Source organism: Balaenoptera musculus, chromosome 1, assembly GCF_009873245.2.
Source record: "Balaenoptera musculus isolate JJ_BM4_2016_0621 chromosome 1, mBalMus1.pri.v3, whole genome shotgun sequence".
Classification (NCBI taxonomy): Eukaryota; Metazoa; Chordata; class Mammalia; order Artiodactyla; family Balaenopteridae; genus Balaenoptera; species Balaenoptera musculus.
In genome coordinates, this window is record NC_045785.1 from 123,824,928 (window position 1) to 123,846,975 (window position 22,048).

The window sequence follows — 22,048 nt, forward strand, 5'->3', positions numbered from 1 at the left end:
AATCATATTATTTTTAGGTCTCAATTTTCTTCATTTATGAAGGAAATATATTAAAAGTTCCCTACTTCAAAGAGGATCTGTAAAAATCAAAAGAAAAGAAATATACGGAATGCTTGTAGGTTCTCAGAAGAAAGGAGAAAAGCAAAGATACTACTTGCTCACCTGTGGTTTCAAAGACTCAGAAATAAGACTTCAAGTTCAAGGTGAAAAACTGACCTCTTGGGCTTCCCTGGTGGCGCAGTGGTTGAGAATCTGCCTGCTAATGCAGGGGACACGGGTTCAAGCCCTGGTCTGGGAAGATCCCACATGCCGCAGAGCAACTAAGCCCGTGCGCCACAACTACTGAGCCTGTGCGTCTGGAGCTTGTGGTCCGCAACAAGAGAGGCCGCAACAGTGAGAGGCCCGCGCACCGCGATGAAGAGTGGCCTCCGCTCGCGCCAACTAGAGAAAGCCCTCGCACAGAAACGAAGACCCAACACAGCCAAAAATAAATAAATAAATTAATTAAAAAAACAAAAAACAAAAACAAAACCTGACCTCTTTTATTTATCTCCTGACCTCCAGGTCCAGCACATTTTACCCCATTAAAACAAGAATAAAATAATTTTTAAAAGCATAAATTCACAATATACAGAATGGAAGGGGTCAATTCCTATCTTAGGGCCATTACCCTGGCCCTCCCCTCTGCCTAGAATGCTTTTCCCCAGTCATCCATACAATAAAATCCCTCACTTCCTTTGCCTTTCCATGAATTTTACCTCTCACTGAGGGCTACCCTAATGACTCTGCACTCCTAATCTCCCTTGCCCTACACAACATTCTTTTCTGGTTTTCTCCTTGGGATCACTTATACATACTACAGAATTTACTTCTTTGTTAATGTTTTCTCTCCATTGTCTGCTTCTCCCCAATAGAATGCTGTTTTGTTCCCTGATGCATCTAAGGTGCCTAGAGCACTGTCTGGCACATATCAGAAACCTAATAAATATTTGCTGAATGAGTAAATGAAACATTAAATGAGATTTCAGCACATGTCAAGGAGATCAAGGAATGAGAGGAGTGCTCCCTGAAGAATTAGGTGGAGCAAGTGGAACGAAAGAGCCCAGGAGGGAGCCCACGGGCTGTCGATCCTTGGAATGGATCAAGAGTCAGAAAATAAGTTTTTAGGAAGGACATGAGGATTGATAGAGAATTGAAAAGGTAATCAACTTCCTCACTATCTGATTCATAGCTAATGCTGTGTCCTTGAACCTCTTATGATATGTCCTTCTCCAGCATTTCTTAAAAGCATACCTCATGGACTTCCCTTGTGGCACAGTGGTTAAGAATCTGCCTGCCAATGCAGGGGACACAGGTTTGAGCCCTGGTCCAGGAAGCTCCCACATGCCGCAGAGCAACTAAGCCCATGAACCACATCTACTGAGCCTGCACTCTAGAGCCCGTGCTCTGCAACAAGAGAAGCCACCACAATGAGAAGCCAGTGCACTGCAACGAAGAGTAGACCCACTTGCCGCAACTAGAGAAGGCCTGCACATAGCAACAAAGACCCAATGCAGCCAAATAAATAAATAAATAAAATAAAATAAAAATAATTATATAAAAAAAAGCATACCTCACACTTTGGGAGATTCACGGGTAATGGACAGAGTGTCCAGCCAAGACTGAAGCAGGATAATATAAAGAAGACATTGCAAAAAAAAAAAGTTTCCTAGAAACTCTAGGAAAAATAAACTTCTGTTAAGAAATCTATCCACAAGGAGGAAACAAGATGGCGGAGTAGAAGGACATGCTCTCACTCCCTCTTGTGAGAACACCAGAATCACAACTAGCTGCTGGACAATCATCAACAGGAAGACACTGGAACTCACCACAAAAGATACCCCACATCCAAAGACAAAGGAGAAGCCACAATGAGACGGTAGGAGGGGTGCAATCACAGTAAAATCAAATCCCATAACTGCTGGGTGGGTGACTCACAGACTGGAGAACACTTATACCACAGAAGTCCACCCACTGGAGTGAAGGTTCTGAGCCCCACATCAGGCTTCCCAACCTGGGGGTCTGGCAATGCAAGGAGGAATTCCTAGAGAATCAGACTTTGAAGCCTAGTGGGAATTTATTGCAGGACTTTGACAGGACTGGGGGAAACAGAGACCCCACTCTTGGAGGGCACACACAAAGTAGTGTGCGCATCAGGACCCAGGGGAAGGAGCAGTGACCCCAGGGGAGACTGAACCAGACCTACATGCTAGTGATGGAGGGTCTCCTGCAGAGGTGGTGGGTGGCTGTGGCTCACCGTGGGGACAAGGGCACTGGCAGCAGAAGTTCTGGGAAGTACTCCTTGGTGTGAGCCCTCCCAGAGTCTGTCATTAGCCCCATCAAAGAGCCCAGGTAGGCTCCAGTGTTGGGTTGCCTCAGGCCAAACAACCAACAGGGAGGGAACCCAGCCCCACCCATCAGCAGTCAAGTGGATTAAAGTTTTCCTGAGCTCTACCCACCAGAGCAACAGTCAGCTCTACCCACCACCAGTCCCTCCCATCAGGAAACTTACACAAGCCTCTTACATAGCCTCATCCACCAGAGGGCAGACAGCAGAAGCAAGAAGAACTACAATCCTGCAGCCTGTGGAACAAAAACCACATTCACAGAAAGATAGACAAGATGAAAAGGCAGAGGGCTATGTACAAGATGAAAGAACAAGATAAAACCCCAGAAAAACAACTAAATGAAGTGGAGATAGGCAACCTTCCAGAAAAAGAATTCAGAATAATGATAGTGAAGATGATCCAGGACCTCGGAAAAAGAATGGAGGCAAAGATCGAGAAGATGCAAGAAATGTTTAACAAAGACCTAGAAGAATTAAAGAACAAACAGAGATGAACAATACAATAACTGAAATGAAAACTACACTAGAAGGAATCAATAGCAGAATAACTGAGGCAGAAGAATGGATAAGTGACCTGGAAGACAGAATGGTGGAATTCACTGCTGCGGAACAGAATAAAGAAAAAAGAATGAAAAGAAATGAAGAGACCTCTGGGACAACATTAAATGCAACAACATTCGCATTATAGGGGTCCCAGAAGGAGAAGAGAGAGAAAGGACCCAAGAAAATATTTGAAGAGATTATAGTCGAAAACTTCCCTAACATGGGAAAGGAAATAGCCACCCAAGTCCAGGAGGCACAGCATGTCCCATACGGGATAAACCCAAGGAGAAACACGCCAAGACACATAGTAATCAAATTGGCAAAAATTAAAGACAAAGAGAGATTATTGAAAGCAGCAAAGTAAAAACGAAAAATAACATACAAGGGAACTTCCATAAGGTTAACAGCTGATTTCTCAGCAGAAACTCTGCAAGCCAGAAGGGAGTGGCATGATATACTTAAAGTGATGAAAGGGAAGAACCTACAACCAAGATTACTCTACCCGGCAAGGATCTCATTTAGATTTGATGGAAAAATCAAAAGCTTTACAGACAAGCAAAAGCTAAGAGAATTCAGCACCACCAAACCAGCTCTACAACAAATGCTAAAGGAACTTCTCTAAGTGGGAAACACAAGAGAAGAAAAGGACCTACAAAAACAAACCCAAAACAATTAAGAAAATGGTCATAGGAACATACATTTCGATAATTACCTTAAACGTGAATGGATTAAATGCTCCAACCAAAAGACACAGGCTTGCTGAATGGATACGAAAACAAGACCCATATATATGCTGTCTACAAGAGACCCACTTCAGACCTAGGGACACATACAGACTGAAAGTGAGGGGATGGAAAAAGATATTCCATGCAAATGAAAATCAAAAGAAAGCTGGAGTAGCTATACTCATATCAGATAAAATAGACTTTAAAATAAAGAATGTTACAAGAGACAAGGAAGGCCACTACATAATGATCAAGGGGTCAATCCAAGAAGAAGATATAACAATTATAAATGTATATGCACCCAACACAGGAGCACCTCAATACATAAGGCAACTGCTAACAGCTATAAAAGAGGGAATTGACAGTAACACAATAATAGTGGGGGACTTTAACACCTCACTTACACCAATGGACAGATCATCCAAAATGAAAATAAATAAGGAAACAGAAGCTTTAAATGACACAATAGACCAGATAGATTTAATTGATATTTATAAGACATTCCATCCAAAAACAGCAGATTACACTTTCTTCTCAAGTGTACACGGAACACTCTCTAGGATAGATCACATCTTGGGTCACAAATCAAGCCTCAGTAAATTTAAGAAAATTGAAATCATATCAAGCATCTTTTCTGACCACAACGCTATGAGATTAGAAATGAATTACAGGGAAAAAAACGTAAAAAACACAAACACATGGAGGCAAAACAATACATTACTAAATAACCAAGAGATCACTGAAGAAATCAAAGAGGAAATAAAAAAGTACCTAGAGACAAATGACAATAAAAACACGATGATCCAAAACCTATGGGATGCAGCAAAAGTAGTTCTAAGAGGGAAGTTTATAGCTATACAAGCCTACCTCAAGAAACAAGAAAAATCTCAAATAAACAATCTAATCTTACACCTAAAGGAACTAGAGAAAGAAAAACAAACAAAACCCAAAGTTAGCAGAAGGAAAGAAATCATAAAGGTCAGAGCAGAAATAAATGAAATAGAAACAAAGAAAACAATAGCAAAGATCAATACAACTAAAAGCTGGTTCTTTGAGAAGATAAACTAAATTGATAAACCATTAGCCAGACTCATCAAGAAAAAGAGGGAGAGGACTCAAATCAATAAAATTAGAAATGAAAAAGGAGAAGTTACAACAGACACTGCAGAAATACAAAGCACCCTAAGAGACTACTATAACAACTCTATGCCAATAAAATGGACAACCTGGAAGAAATGGACAAATTCTTAGAAAGGTATAACCTTCCAAGATTGAACCAGGAAGAAACAGAAAATATGAACAGACCAATCACAAGTAATGAAATTGAAACTGTGATTAAAAATCTTCCAACAAACAAAAGTCCAGGACCAGATGGCTTCACAGGTGAATTCTACCAAACATTTAGAGAAGAGCTAACACCCATCCTTCTCAAACTCTTCCAAAAAATTGCAGAGGAAGGAACACTCCTAAACTCATTCTATGAGGCCACCATCACCCTGATACCAAAACCAGACCAAGATACTACAAAAAAAGAAAATTACAGACCAATATCACTGATGAACGTGGATGCAAAAATCCTCAACAAAATACTAGCAAACAGAATCCAACAACACAAAAGGATCATACACCATGATCAAGTGGGATTTATCCCAGAGATGCAAGGATTCTTCAATATACGCAAATCAATCAATGTGATACACCATATTAGCAACTTGAATACTAAAAACCATATGATCATCTCAATAGATGCAGAAAAAGCTTTTGACAAAATTCAACACCCATTTATGATAAAAACTCTCCAGAAAGTGGGCATAGAGGGAACCTACCTCAACATAATAAAGGCCATATACGACAAACCCACAGCAAACATCATTCTCAATGGTGAAAAACTGAAAGCATTCCCTCTAAGATCAGGAACAAGACAAGGATGTCCACTCTCACCACTATTATTCAACATAGTTTTGGAAGTCCTAGCCATGGCAATCAGAGAAGAAAAAGAAATAAAAGGAATACAAATTGGAAAAGAAGAAGTAAAACTGTCACTGTTTGCAGATGACATGATACTATACAAAGAGAATCCTAAAAATGCCACCAGAAAACTATTAGAGCTAACCAATGAATTTGGTAAAGTTGCAGGATACAAAATTAATGCACAGAAATCTCTTGCATTCCTAGACACTAATGATGAAAAATCTGAAAGAGAAATTAAGGAAACACTCCCATTTACCACTGCAACAAAAAGAATAAAATACCTAGGAATAAACTTACCTAGGGAGACAAAAGACCTGTATGCAGAAAACTATAAGACACTGATGAAAGAAATTAAAGACGATACAAACAGATGGAGAGATATACCATGTTCTTGGATTGGAAGAATCAACATTGTGAAAATGACTATACTACCCAAAGCAATTTACAGATTCAATGCAATCCCTATCAAATTACCAATGGCATTTTTTATGGAACTAGAACAAAAACTCTTAAAATCTGTATGGAGACACAAAAGACCCCGAATAGCCAAAGCAGTCTTTAGCAAAAAAAATGGAGTGGGAGGAATCAGACTCCTTGACTTCAGACTATACTACAAAGCTACAGTAATTAGGACAATATGGTACTGGCACAAAAACAGAAACATAGATCAATGGAACAAGATAGAAATCCCAGAGATAACCCCACCCACCTATGGTCAACTAATCTATGACAAAGGAAGCAAGGATATACAATGGAGAAAAGACAGTCTCTTCTATAAGTGGTGCTGGGAAAACTGGACAGCTACATGTAAAAGAATGAAATTAGAACACTCCCTAACACCATACACAAAAATAAACTCAAAATGCATTCGAGACCTAAATGTAAGACCGGACACTATAAAACTCTTAGAGGAAAACATAGGAAGAACACTCTTTGACATAAAGCACAGCAAGATCTTTTTTGATCCACCTCCTAGAGTAATGGAAATCAAAACAAAAATAAACAAATGGGACCTAATGAAACTTCAACACTTTTGCACAACAAAGGAAACCATAAACAAGACGAAAAGACTACCCTCAGAATGGGAGAAAATATTTGCAAACGAATCAGCGGACAAAGGATTAATCTCCAACAGCTCATGCAGCTCAATATTAAAGAAACAAACAACCCAATCCAAAAATGGGCAGAAGACCTAAAGAGACATTTCTCCAAAGAAGACATACAGATGGCCAAGAAGCACATGAAAAGCTGCTCAACATCACTAATTATTAGAGAAATGCAAATCAAAACTAATGAGGTATCACCTCCCACCAGTTAGAATGGGCATCATCAGAAAATTTACAAACAACAAGTGCTGGAGAGGGTGTGGAGAAAAGGGAACCCTCTTGCACTGTTGGTGGGAATGTAAATTGATACAGCCACTATGGAGAACAGTATGGAGGTTCCTTAGAATACTAAAAATAGAATTACCATATGATCCAGCAATCCCACTACTCGGCATATACCCAGAGAAAACCATAATTCAAAAATACTCATGCACCCCAATGTTCACTGCAGCACTATTTACAATAGCCAGTTCATGGAAGCAAACTAAATGCCCATCGACAGATGAATGGATAAAGAAGATGTGACACATATATACAATGGAATATTACTCAGCCATAAAAAGGAACAAAATTGGGTCATTTGTTGAGACATGGATGGATCTAGAGACTGTCATACAGAGTGAAGTAAGTCAGAAAGAGAAAAACAAATATCGTATATTAACGCATATATGTGGAACCTAGAAAAATGGTACCGATGAACCGGTTTGCAGGGCAGAAGTTGAGACACAGATGTAGAGAACAAACGTATGGACACCAAGGGGGGAAAGCCGCAGGTGGGTGTGGATGGTGGTTTGCTGAATTGGGCGATTGGGATTTACATGTATACACTGATGTGTATAAAATTGATGACTAATAAGAACCTGCTGTATAAAAAATAAATAAAATATAATTCAAAAATTAAAAAAAAATCTATTCACAGTATATTACTACTTAGTTCTCTAATGGACAGCATTTTCATAGTCTTAATAATGTAAATACTTGATTGATTTATCTAATGATAGTTCTATAACAATATTGGAGGAGAGGTGCCCAAGCATGGTGTAATAGAGTTAAATCCTTACCTACCATAGCAAGACTAAAACAGATGATGTCAAATTTGATTTTTAAAAAAGTAGCATTAACATACCACTTAGTATATGGAAGTAATGACTAGAGGGAACAGCTAAGTTAAAAATGTTTGCCCCTGAGAAGAAATATTGAAGATACGTATGCAGGGCAGTAGGTCATGGGACTATTGCTTTTATGGTAAAACTTTCAGGAAATCTAAAAAATATCTTTATTTAAAGATGTCTAGTTGATACTCTTTTCAATAGGTAAAAAATTCTAAGGGAAATAATCAAGCCCTGGCCTCACTCAGGTGGAGGTTCTGTTGAAAGGACATCAGTAGACATGACTCAGAGATATCTGGTAACATATGCTCCAGAGTGAAACGGTTAAGGAACATTGGAGAACCTGAAATAACTGCAGTTGTTTCCTTTGGTGGCCCTAGCCAACCTGCTTAAGACCAATGAACTACTCAGGCTAACCTGTCTGCTAGCTGCCAGCGGATTTTACCCCTCACCAAATAAATAACTAAAACATACATATATAATATATGTAGTTTATATATAATTTGTTTATTTATATATATAATATATATATAAAATAAGACTCACTGATCCCACAGAGTCTGGAATACAGTAAGTCCCCTACATACGAATGAGTTCCGTTCCGAGAACATGTTCATCAAGTCCAATTTGTTCGTAAGTCCAACAAAGTTAGCCTTGGTACCCAACTAACACAATCATCTGTATAGTACTGTACTATAATAGGTTTATAATACTTTTAACACAAATAATACATAAAAAACAAACACAAAAGTAAAGCATTTTTAATCTTACTGTACAGTACCTTGAAAAGTACAGTAGTACCAGCTACAACACTGCTGCTTTTATGCTTGCTTCTGGACATCCTGGGCTTGTAATAAAGATACTGTACTACTGTACTCTATACAGTACTGTACAGTAAAGTACACAAAAGCACCACCCCTTGTAGAGGATGCACACATGACAATGTACGCCAGACACGTGAACTAACTTACATGACTGGACATGCGAACGCACGTTCACATCTTTGAAAGTTCGCAACTTGAAGGTTCGTATGTAGAGGACTTACTGTATTCTTTCCTTTTTCTCTTATCTCTGTCAGTTGACTCTCTCCTATTAATGCTTTCATTGGTGCTTTGACTATGGCCCTGTGTTGGGATCTTTCACTGAAGATCCCTTGATCCAGTCATGCATCCTCTTCAGCTCTCCATCGCCTGCCCTCTTGGTGCCTGTTTTATTCTAGCAGCCCACTACTAGGGGTCTTCTCACACTCCTAGGGGTACTCTTGGGAACAATTTAAAATGATGCCAGGCTGGCTTTTTCTCCCAGGTGAGTTATATCTGATTTATAGGAAACCCTCACACATCCTTTCCCAAACTCTGGGAGGGCAGGTTGATCCTGGTGCAGCCACAGGCCACTCTGGCCTCATTAGGTGTGAGGTCTTCTGTGTCCTCTAACTGATTCCAAGGAAGACATCTTCCTAGCATTGAGGTGAGAAAGGAAGCAACCCACTTGAGGAAGGTACACAGTACCTCCTCAGTTCTTGCCAAATCTCTCCACAAATCCTGGCCCTCTCCACACTATTCCTCATTTTTATGTCTTGAATGTCGATGAAGGATCCAATATTTTAAATGATTCTCAGCTATTTCCTTTATAGAGTCTGTACATCCATCTATTTACCTCACTTTGGATATCAACATCCATTGTATCTTGGTGCTTGGTACAAATTTCAATTTCAACATCATGTTACACGTATACCACTAATAGTATAATAATAATAACACGTTTCCAATTTTGGAAAAAATATACTGCATGAGGGGAAATGTAGTAAATACTAGTAATAAACACTAGGCTCATCTACATGTCCATCTCTCTGACATCTTCCTGCCCCAGTGGGATGAGACTGCTGCTGAATCTCATTATCTTTGAGCAGCCACGCCCTCAGAAACTTGAAACCTTCATGTATGGACTCTCTCTCTATATATAGACTCTAAGGCTCTGAACTTAAAGCCTGATTTCTCTTTTTTTAAAAGGGGAGATTGGCAAGTGTTAGTGCAGCGTCAATGATAGGCTTAAATCACAGGAAAAAGCTGCTTTCTCCCTGATCAAGTATTGCAAAGGAATCACCTTCCTCACTCTCTGATTCATACCTAATGCTATATCTATGAACCTCTTCCAGTCTCCTTGGCCAGTATTACCTAAAATCCAGTCCTGTGCTTTGGGAAGCTCAAGTGTAATGGCAGAGCATGAACTCAGGAATTAGACTGACCTGGGATTGAATAAAGTCTATTACTTGCTGTGTGGCATCGGGAAAGTTATTTAATCTTCCAGAACATTAATTTTCTTATCTATAAAATGAAAATAACCCTCCACCTTGGAGGGTTGATAAGAGAATGAAATGAGAATGCAGGTAAAATAGAGAATGAATGAGAATAAATATTTTGTACCTACTATGTGCTGGGCACTTTACATACATTCTTTCCCAATTTTTCATATACTTATAATATAGGAGTCCTCTATGTGTAGCCTGTTTTCCTGACCAGATTTAGTCATAATCATGGAGGCCCTGTGACTAGGGCAGGAAGTCCATTCGGTGTTCCCTGGCCACCCCCGAATGAGGGCTGGAGTTGGTGTTGCTGCCCTAAGTCTGACATCCATCGTTCCCGCAGTAACTGAGTCCCTGGGCCCTTATGCCCCTTGAATCCTTACTATGTTTTCCCAGATCATGTGGCCAGTTTGTGCTATCAGTCTGTAACTTTCTTACTTGCACCTCAGATGGTCTTGAATCCCTGTTCTAAACCCAAGCCCTCTTTTCTGGGGGCCCTGACATGCTTAGTCCTGGCTAATTCTCTCCCACTCATACATTTTTTCCACTGGAACCTTGTTTCAAACTAGACAGAGCAACAACATTTTATCTGCCAAGAAACACCACTCCCTCTCGGATCTTGCTCTTCCCCCCACTTCATGTCAGACCCCGCTCCCTACCCACTACCCTCCTTGGATTCCATCCCTTGGTGCGAATGAAGCTGGGTCTGTTTTATTCCTTTGGACATTTTAATTTGAGCTCTGCTCACACCCCATTTTGCCAGAGTCCTTACCCCCAAATCCTCCCTGACAGTCTCACAGTGAGATTGGTTCTGCCAACTCAGCTACATGTATACTCCCCAACTTCCTGCCCCGCTGACCTACGCTGCTCACGTCTCATCATCCGTGGTGCCCGAGCCTGCAGAGGACTTGAGATCCTCATGGTCCAGACCCACTTCTTCTAGGTCTTGTCTCCATGTTCCCCAGTTATAGTTAGAACTAATTAGGAACGAAGAAAGTTTACTTTGAAATCCATGGGACTTAGCCATCTTCCTAATGGTATCCAAGTCCAAAGTGTTGAGCCGGATGTCCACTGCAAAGTGGTGAAAGGGGACGAAGTCTCCACTTCGGCAGTGGTCACACCTGTGGGCATTTTCTTCCAGAAAGCGAGCACATTTCAAGTGCATGGCTTTCTTCTGGTCTTTCAGCCACAGCTCATAGGCTGTTTTCTGCATCATCGGGCTGCAGAATCGAATGATGTTGCACTCAATCACCTCGCTTTCCAGCTCACGGAGCTCTTCCTCCTCGCCATGGGCTAGAGAGGACAGAAAGGCAGTGGGCAACAAGTCAGCCCCTGCTACAAAATACAGATCAGTTCTTTTATCAAGATGTGCCTTAAACTAAAGGAAATATGGGTCACTTCCGGGCTCTACTTACCCATTCCTTCAGAGGGTGGTTGCAGAGAGAGGGAGCGATAATTCACCTCAAACGAGGCCGCGTTCTGTTTTAGGGCTATTCGGAGCTCCTTGCCATTCCGGAAACAATCAAAGACGTTGGATTCCACGAGGGTTGCCAGGGCATTGATCATCATCTTCATGTTCCAACAAGGGAGAATCTCAAACAACAGTTCCGTAGTGAAGGTCAGGCCAATGATGGCTGCACATCTCACCAACATCTGGTGGGACAGGCTCATGCTGTCCAGCTGGACCAGAGAGATTTCTGTAGGTGGAATGCCACACAACAGGGAACGAGTCATCTGTCTTTATCAAATACATTCTAGAGATGGACAACTGTCCTGTTCTATAGTTCTTGTTCAATAGAACTACACTCAGCTGAGCTAAGCCAAAAGAAGTATTTGCTTAGTACCTATTTCACAGATAGCACTTGTGTTGGGAGTACAAAAGATGGAGATGCTATAACCTAAAAATATGCATGTCCCATTGGCCATGACAATAAGATTGATTTCAAGGTGTTCTGATTTTGTGTTAAAGTGTGACAAGGGTGTGTGAGGAGAGCAGAGGTCATGGTGAGAAGTGGTCAGAAGGAGCAGGGCCTGCCGTCCGTGTTCTGTGTTGACTTCTCCAGCTGTTCATTCTCTGTCTTCTTCACTGGCTACCCTTTCTCCTGGAACTTCCCAGCAATAAGCTTTCTCTCTATCTGCCCCAGGGATTCAGTTATTCTTGTGACAACCCATTACCATCTCTATGCTCATGACCAAGTGTCAGAGAGCTCCTAGCTCCAATTCCGTCTTCTCATCTAAGCTCAAGTATCATAGCTCACATGGCTTCTTGGACATCTTGACCAGGATGTCCTTCTATTACATCACCCTCCTCAGGGACAATATATGAACTTCTCAATATGTCCACAGAACACTGTAGAAACCAAGCTAGTCCAGATATAAGCAGGGTTAGCAGATGTAAGCTTTTATATGTAGAACAGATAAACAAAGCCTACTGTATAGCACAGAGAACTATATTCAGTATCCTATAATAAACCATAATAGAAAAAAATATTAAAAAAAAAAAGAATGTGGGAATTCCCTGGTCATCTAGTGGTTAGGATTCCAGGCTTTCACTGCCGTGGCCTGGGTTCAATCCCGGGTAGGGCAACTGAGATCCCGCAAGCTGCACGGTGTGGCCAAAAAAAAAAAAAAAAAAAAGAATATATATATATATATGTATGTATAACTGAATCACTTGGCTGTACAGCAGAAATTAACACAACATTGTAAATCAAATATACTTCAATAAAAAAATATTGACTAAAAGAAACCAAGTTAATCCACCTTGCTATTTTAGTAGACATAGTGAATGAAAGACAAATGATGCTCTTTCGGAGATAGAGAACTTGAGGTCTCATCCTTGTACTAAACATTTGCAGTTGAACATTTTATAGATGGCATGGATTGGAGCTGAATGCATGCTAGAACATTGCTTGAAATTCATTTTTCTTGAAATGAATAAGAGTACATCCCTGATATAAATTCCCTTGTTTGTCATTTCTTATAGAAGTAGATAGCAGGAAAAGTATCACTGTTAGATCTTCTCTCTCATTATTTGATTTCTGTTTAATTGAAAATGTACTATACCTCATTCTTTTATGCAGTTGAATAAAACTTTGTTCAAATCAGACTCCAGCGTATGCACAGGGGGAAGTTGGCTCCTATTTAGAAGCAGAAAAGCCAAGCTTGTAATGGAACCTTCCCATTGCCTGGGCAACACAAAACAAAAAACAAAGCCAGTCTTCTATTTTCCTTTCTCCTTTGTTGGAGGCATCCTAGAGAAAGCAAGAGGGGAATCTAGGTCCTGGAAAATGAACACCACGTCAAATTTTCTTTACCTTTTAATGATGCTGGCAGTGACAAGTTTTTCAATCTGACACCACTAGCGAGGTTACAGACTTCTTCATTTCCCTCCTCAAGACCAAAAGTAAATATTTTTAAGTCCTCTGTTGGCTTCGCAAAATTCTCTATAGAGAGGTAAAAGGGAAGAAAAGTTGAGAGTCATTGTCCTATTATTATTTGGATTTTCCAATAAACTTCGAGATGGGTCTCACATGAGAAAGAGCAGGCAGAGATGTGTGTTGGTTTGTAAAGTATTCTGGAATACTGTGTTTTAAGTAAAACTGATATATGAAAATCAAAATTTACTCAAAACATGTTTTTCCTCCCCTTCCTCCAAGAAAAAAAGGATTGGTAATAACTACAGGATGTCTTCCATAAGACATGCAGTTTTACAAATATAGCTTATATTATATACTTATATATATACTTGTATGCACATTGAAATACCCACACTCGGAGGCAAACACATTCTGTGGAAGACTGTACTCTACTTAAGATGTGGTTATTGCCAGAAAGAGATATCAAAAATGGTGAAGATTTCAAGATGGCGGAGGAGTAAGACGTGGAGATCACCTTCCTCTCCACAAATACATCAAAAATACATCTACATGTGGAACAACCCCTACAGAACACCTACTGAATGCTGGCAGAAGACCTCAGACTTCCCAAAAGGGTGTGCGAGGAGAGGGGATTCAGAACGCCACCTAAACGAGCTCTAGAGACAGGTGCGAGCCGCGACTATCAGCGCAGACACCAGAGATGGGCATGAAACACTAAGGCTGCTGCAGCCACCAAGAAGCCTGTGTGCAAGCACAGGTCACTATCTACACCTCCCCTCCTGGGAGCCTGTGCAGCCCGCCACTGCCAGGGTCCCGTGATCCAGGGACAACTTCCCCGGGAGAACACACAGTGCACCTCAGGCTGTTGAAACGTCATGCCGGCCTCTGCCGCTGCAGGCTCGCCCTGCATTCTGTACCCTTCCTCCCCACCGGCCTGAGTGAGCCAGTGCCCCCGAATCAGCCGCTGCTTTAACCCCGTCCTGTTTGAGCGGGGAAGAGATGCCCTCAGGCGACCTACACGCAGAGGCAGGGCCAAATCCAAAGCTGAACCCCAGGAGCTGTGCGAACAAAGAAAAGAGAGGGAAATCTCTCCCAGCAGCCTCAGGAGCAACAGATTAAGTCTCCACAATCACCTTGAAGTACCCTGCATCTGTGGAATACCTGAATAGACAATGAATCATCCCAAAATTGATGCGGTGGACGTTGGGAGCAACTGTAGACTTGGGGTTTGCTTTCTGCATCTAATTTGTTTCTGGCTTTATGTTTATTTTAGTTTAGTACTTAGAGCTTATTATCACTGGTAGATTTGTTTATTGATTTGGTTGCTCTCTTCCTTTCCTTTTATATGTATATATTTTCCTTTTTCTTTTTTTAAAATAAATGTATTTATTTATTTATTTATTTTGGCTGCGTTGGGTCTTTGTTGCTGCGTGTGGGCTTTCTCTACTTGTGGCGAGTGGGGGCTACTGTTCATTGCAGTGTTCAGGCTTCTCATCATGGTGGCTTCTCTTGTTGCGGAGCATGGGCTGTAGGCGCGCGGGCTTCAGTAGTTGTGGCTCGCAGGCTCTAGAGCTCAGGCTCAGTAGTTGTGGCATACGGGCTTAGCTGCTCTGTGGCATGTGGAATCTTCCCGGACCAGGGCTCGAACCCGTGTCCCCAGCATTGGCAGGAGGATTCTTAACCACTGCACCACCAAGGAAGCCCCTCCTTTTTCTCTTTTTGTGAGTGTGTATGTGTATGCTTCTTTGTGTGATTTTGTCTGTATAGCTTTGCTTTTACCATTTGGCCTAGGGTTCTGTCTGTCCGTTTTGTTTTTTGGGTTTTTTTTGGTATAGTTTTTAGTGCTTGTTATCATTGGTGGATTTGTTTTTTGGTTTGGTTGTTCTCTTCTTTCTTTCCTTTGTTTTTATTACTTTTTTTTTAAAATAATATTTTTTTAATTTTAATTTTAATTATTTTATTTTATTCTTTCTTTCTTTCTTTCTTTTTCTTTCTCCCTTTTCTTCTGAGCCAAGTGGGTGACAGGGTCTTGGTGCTCTGGCCAAGTGTCACGCCTGAACCTCTGAGGTGGGAGAGCTGAGTTCAGGACATTGGACCACCTGAGGCCTCCCAGTCCCACATAATATCAAACAGCGAAACCTCTCACAGAGATCTCCATCTCAACGCTAAGATCCAGCTCCACTCAACAACAAACAAGCTACAGTGCTAGATACCCTGTGCCAAACAACTAGCAAGACAGGAACACAACCCTACCCATTAGCAGAGAGGTTGCCTGAAAATATAATAAGTTCACAGACACCCCAAAACGCACCACTGGATGTGGTCCTGCCCACCAGAAAGACAGGATCCAGCCTCATCCACCAGAACACAGGCAGCAGTCCCCTTCACCAGAAAGCCTACACAACTCACTGAACCAAATTTACCCACTGGGGGCAGACACCAAAAACAACAGGAACTACAAACCTGCAGCCTGAGAAAAGGAGACCCCAAACACAGTAAGTTAAGCAAAATGAGAAGACAGAGAAATACACAGCAGATGAAGGAGCAAGGTAAAAACCCAACAGACCAAACAAATGAAGAGGAAATAGGCAGCCAACCTGAAAAAGAATTCAGTAATGTTAGTAAAGATGATCCAAAATCTTGGAAAAAGAACGGAGAAAATACAAGAAATGTTTAACAAGGACCTAGGAGAACTAAAGAGCAAACAAACAATGATGAACAACACAATAAATGAAATTTAAAATTCTCTAGAAGGAATCAATAGCAGAATAACTGAGGCAGAAGGATGGATAAGTGACCTGGAAGATAAAATATTGGAAATAACTTATCACCGAGCAGAATAAAGAAAAAAGACTGAAAAGAATTGAGACAGTCTCAGAGACCTCTGGGACAACATTAAATGCACCGACATTCTAATTATAGGGGTCCCAGAAGAAGAAGAGAAAAAAAAAGGGACTGAGAAAATATTTGAAGAGATTATAGCTGAAAACTTCCCTAATATGGGAAAGGAAATAGTCAATCAAGTCCAAGAAGCACAGAGAGTCCCATATAGGAAAAATCCAAGGAGAAACATGCCAAGACACATATTAATCAAACTATCAAAAATTAAACAAAAAGGAAAAATATTAAAAGCAGCAAGGGAAAAGCAACAAATGACATACACAGGAATCCCCATAAGGTTAACAGCTGATCTGTCAGCAGAAACTTTGCAAGCCAGAAGGGAGTGGCAGGACATATTTAAAGTGATGAAAGGGAAAAACCAACAACCAAGATTACTCTACCTAGCAAGGATCTCATTCCGACTTGATGGAGAAATTAAAAGATCTACAGACAAGCAAAACCTAAGAGAATTCAGCACCACCAAACCAGCTTTACAACAAATGCTAAAGGAACTCCCCTAGGCAGGAAACACAAGAGAAGGAAAAGACCTACAATAAAAAACACAAAACAAGAAAATAGTAATAGGAACATACATATGCATAATTACCTTAAATGTAAATGGATTATATGCTCCAACAAAAAGACATACACTGGTTGAATGGACACAAAAACAAGACCCGTATATATGCTGTCTACAAGAGACCCACTTCAGACCTAGGGACACATACAGACTGAAAGTGAGGGGATGGAAAAAGATATTCCATGCAAATGGAAATCAAAAGACAGCTGGCATAGCAATTCTCATATCAGACAAAATAGACTTTAAAATAAAGACTATTACAAGAGACAAAGAAGGACACTACATAATGATCAAAGGATCAATCCAAGAAGAAGATATAACAATTGTAAATATTTATGCACCCAACATAGGAGGACCTCAGTACATAAGGCAAATGCTAACAGCCATAAAAGGGGAAATCGACAGTAACAAAATCATAGTAGGGGACTTTAAACCCCCACTTTCACCAATGGACAGATCATCCAAAATGAAAATAAATAAGGAAACACAGTGGAGAAAAGACAGCCTCTTCAATAAGTGGTGCTGGGAAAACTGGACAGCTACATGTAAAAGAATGAAATTAGAACACTCCCTAACACCATACACAAAAATAAACTCAAAATGGATTAAAGACCTAAATGTAAGGTCAGACATTATAAAACTCTTAGAGGAAAACATAAGCAGAACACTCTATGACATAAATCACAGCAAGATCCTTTTTGACCCACCTCCTAGAGAAATGGAAATAAAAGCAAAAATAAACAAATGGGACCTAGTGAAACTTAAAAACTTTTGCACAGCAAAGGAAACTAGAAACAAGATGAAAAGACAACCCTCAGAATGGGGGAAAATATTTGCGAATGAAGCAACTGACAAAGGATTAATCTCCAAAATATACAAGCAGCTCATGCAGCTCAATATCAAAAAAGCAAACAACCCAATCCAAAAATGGGCAGAAGACCTAAATAGACATTTCTCCAAAGAAGATACACAGATTGCCAACAAACACATGAAAGGATGCTCAACATCACTAATCATTAGAGAAATGCAAATCAAAACTACAATGAGGTATCACCTCACACCAGTCAGAATGGCCATCATCAAAAAATCTACAAACAATAAGTGCTGGACAGGGTGTGGAGAAAAGGGAACCCTCTTGCACTGTAGGTGGGAATGTAAATTGATACAGCCACTATGGAGAGCAGTATGGAGGTTCCTTAAAAAACTAAAAATAGAACTACCATATGACCCAGTAATCCCAGTACTGGCCATATACCCTGAGAAAACCATAATTCAAAAAGAGTCATGTACCACAATGTTCATTGCAGCACTATTTACAATAGCCAGGACATGGAAGCAACCTAAGTGCCCATCGAATGATGAATGGATAAAGAAGATGTGCCACATATATACAATGGAGTATTACTCAGCCATAAAAAGAAATGAAATTGAGTTATTTGTGGTGAGGTGATGGACCTAGAGACTGTCATACAGAGTGAAGTAAGTCAGAAAGAGAAAAAGAAATACCATATGCTAACACATATATATGGAATCTAAAAAAAAAATGGTTCTGAAAAACTTAGGGGCAGGACAAGAATAAAGACGCAGATGTAGAGAATGGACTTGAGGACACAGGGAGGGGGAAGGGTAAGCTGGGACGAAGTGAGGAGTGGCATGGAGATATACACACTACGAAATGTAAAATAGCTAGTGGGAAGCAGCCGCATGGCACAGGGAGAGCAGCTCAGTGCTTTGTATCCACCTAGAGGGTGGGATAGGGAAGGTGGGAGGGAGACGTAAGAGAGAGGAGAAATGGGGATAAATGTACATGTATAGATGATTCACTTTGTTATACAGCGGAAACTGATACACCATTGTAAAGCAATTATACTCGAATAAAGACGTTAAAAAAAAAACACAACAATTTGACCAAAATCCTTAAGATTATAACTTTCAGCAAGGTAATTTTTCATATTAGAAACTCATATGATTATAGTGATCCAGAAAAAATATGTTGAAAAAAGATGCTCATAGTCTCCTTAAACATTAAAATATTGTAAATAGCCTAAATATCCAGCCATAACACAGTGATTACCTTAAATATTACATAGCCATTAGGATACAATTGTTGAGGAATATTGAGTTTGGAAAATCTTCAGCTGAGTGAAATAGGATAGTAAATATACCATATGGTACCAAAAAAAAATAAAAAAGAAAAGGTGAAGTTTGAATAGTGAGCTTGCCTAGTCATTTTTCTCCTGGTACTCCAAAATGCATTACTTATTTGTCCCTCCAGTCATTCATTAACAGTTGAGTTGCAAGACACTGAAATAGGTGATGTGGAAATATGAGGGTGAACATACTAAGTTCCCGACCTCCTGGAAAGATAAGGTATATACACAGAGACCCAGACGACCAGGCAGTAAACAAGTGCCACGTGAGTAGGCACAGACAGTAAAGGCTGGAGAGTTCATATCAACACAGTACAGACTTTTTATGCACCATAACCTGGGAAGGCTATAAATGTGGCTAATGCATAATTCCAGCCCTCAAGGATCTTAACATTTATGGACACAGATATTTAGGCAACTAATCATAATACAGGAAAAGTGACTTAATAAGATAATCTCCTAATGTGAGTCAGTTTTGTGAAAGAAATAAACCTGGTGATAGAGACTAACAGGAAAGTGCAGAGAGAGGAAGGCCTTCCTTAAGCAGGGCATGGTCAGAGAAAGTGGCTGTGAGGAGGTAACACTTGAGCTGAGGGAGAGAGGGAGCAGGTACGTGAAATGCCAGCGGAGAGGGAGCAGAAAGGAGCTCGGGTGTTGGAGGAGCAGAAATGTGGCTGGAGTACATTTCAGAGTATTGGTGAGGCCACAGAGGGGGTGGAAGGAAGCTCCTTCAGGGATCTCCAGACCAAGGTAAGGAGTTTGGATTTCATTGTAAGCTCAATGGGAAACCACTAAAAGTTGTTTGGTTTTTAAAAAATTCTTTTATTTGGTAAGTTTCAAATTTATGAAAAGTTGTAAGAATAACACTATATAGTCTTTATTCCAATTCATCTACTGTTAATATTTTGCTCCATTTTTTATAGCCTTTGTTCTCTCTATATGTACTTATTTTTTCTGAAGCATTTCATTTGAGTGTCAAGTTGCATAATTCATGCCCTTTAACCCCCAAATACTTTACTCTGAATTCCCCAATAACAACATTTTCTTACATAAGTAGAATATACTTATCATCTTCAGAAAATTTAACATCAATACAATAATTTACTGTTCATAATCCAGTTTTGTCAACTGACTCAGTAATGTTCTTTAACATTCTTTTTCTTTTTTTTTGTAAACAGCCCAGATGTCCTCCAACAGGTGAATGGAGGTATGTCCATACCATGGAACACTACTCAGCAACTAAAAAGACCAAACTATTGATACACACAACAACCTAGATAACCTCCAGAGAGTTACACTGAGTGAAAAAAAAAATCTCAAAAGATTACATATACAATATTATTCCACTTATAAAAATTCTTAAAATGACAAAATTATAGAAATGGAGAACTGATTAGCGATTACCAGGGGTTAAGAAGGAAGTAGGGGTAGGAGAGAAGTGGGGGGTGGCTATCATAGGTCAACATAAGGGATCCTCCTGGTGATGGGAATGTTCTGTATCTTGACTGTATCAATATTAATATCCTGGTTGTGATATATATTTTTTTGACATCTTTACTGGACCTGGTTGTGATATTATACTGTAGTTTTGCTGATGTTACTACTGGGGAAAACTAGGTAAAGGGTATACAGAATCTCTCTATATTATTTTTTACAATGGCCTGTAAATTTATAATCACCTCAAAAAGTTTAATTAAAAAAAATCAATGAGACAGCAAAGTATTATTGTATTCAGTCATTTCACTTATACTCCAAGAGGTCCCCAGAATGTTTCCTGTGGTGTCAGACAGAGAGAAGGTGCTCAGTAGAGGTTTGTTGAATGAATAAATAAGAAAGGATTTGAGTTTCCTTTACCTCCCCCGCCCATTTTATAGCAGGTACCTGGCCATAAAGGTTGTGACTAATCCCAAAATACTAGCTATTAAATGGTATATGTGGAACTGGAACTCTGGACTCCTAACTTCAAGGCCAAAATTTTCTTTTGATCACATCTTTTTTTTAACATCTTTATTGGAGTATAATTGCTTTACAGTGGTGTATTAGTTTCTGCTTTATAACAAAGTGAATCCGTTATACATATACATATGTCCCCATATCTCTTCCCTCTTGCATCTCCCTCCCTCCCACCCTCCCTATCCCACCCCTCTAGGTGGTCATAAAGCACTAAGCTGATCTCCCTGTGCTATGCGGCTGCTTCCCACTAGCTATCTATTTTACGTTTGGTAGTGTATATATGTCCATGACACTCTCTCACTTTGTCCCAGCTTATCCTTCCCCCTCCCCGTATCCTCAAGTCCATTCTCTAGTAGGTCTGTGTCTTTATTCCCATCTTGCCCCTAGGTTCTTCATGACCATTTTTTTTAGATTCCATATATATGTGTTAGCATATGGTATTTATTTTTCTCTTTCTGACTTACTTCATTCTGTATGACAGTCTCTAGGTCCATTCACCTCACTACAAATAACTCAATTTCGTTTCTTTTTATGGCTGAGTAATATTCCATTGTATATATGTATCATATCTTCTTTATCCATTCATCTGTTGATGGACACTTAGGTTGCTTCCATGTCCTGGCTATTGTAAATAGAGCTGCAATGAACATTTTAGTACATGACTCTTTTTGAATTATGGTTTTCTCAGGGTATATGCCCAGTAGTGGGATTGCTGGGTCATATGGTAGTTCTATTTTTAGTTTTTTAAGGAACCTCCATACTGTTCTCCATAGTGGCTGTATCAATTTACATTCCCACCAACAGTGCAAGAGGGTTCCCTTTTCTCCACACCCTCTCCAGCATTTATTGTTTGTGGATTTTTTGAAGATGGCCATTCTGACCGGTGTGAGATGATAGAAAGCCCAGAGATGATTATATCTTTATACTCTCTCTTTTCATGGAAGAGATGCTATCTCTTAAACC

General features: G+C 40.0%; 1 protein-coding gene across 1 annotated transcript in view; it reads right to left on the minus strand.

Annotated features, from left to right (window-relative positions):
* ADCY10 (adenylate cyclase 10) overlaps positions 1-22,048 on the minus strand; it is an 88,568-nt gene that overhangs the window by 29,332 nt on the left and 37,188 nt on the right. The window contains exons 18-20 of the mRNA XM_036838448.1: positions 13,460-13,588; positions 11,558-11,839; positions 11,145-11,435 (exon numbers count right to left, since the gene is read on the minus strand). Of these exons, the coding sequence (XP_036694343.1) occupies positions 11,145-11,435; positions 11,558-11,839; positions 13,460-13,588 (702 nt within the window). The remainder of the gene's footprint in view (positions 1-11,144; positions 11,436-11,557; positions 11,840-13,459; positions 13,589-22,048) is intronic.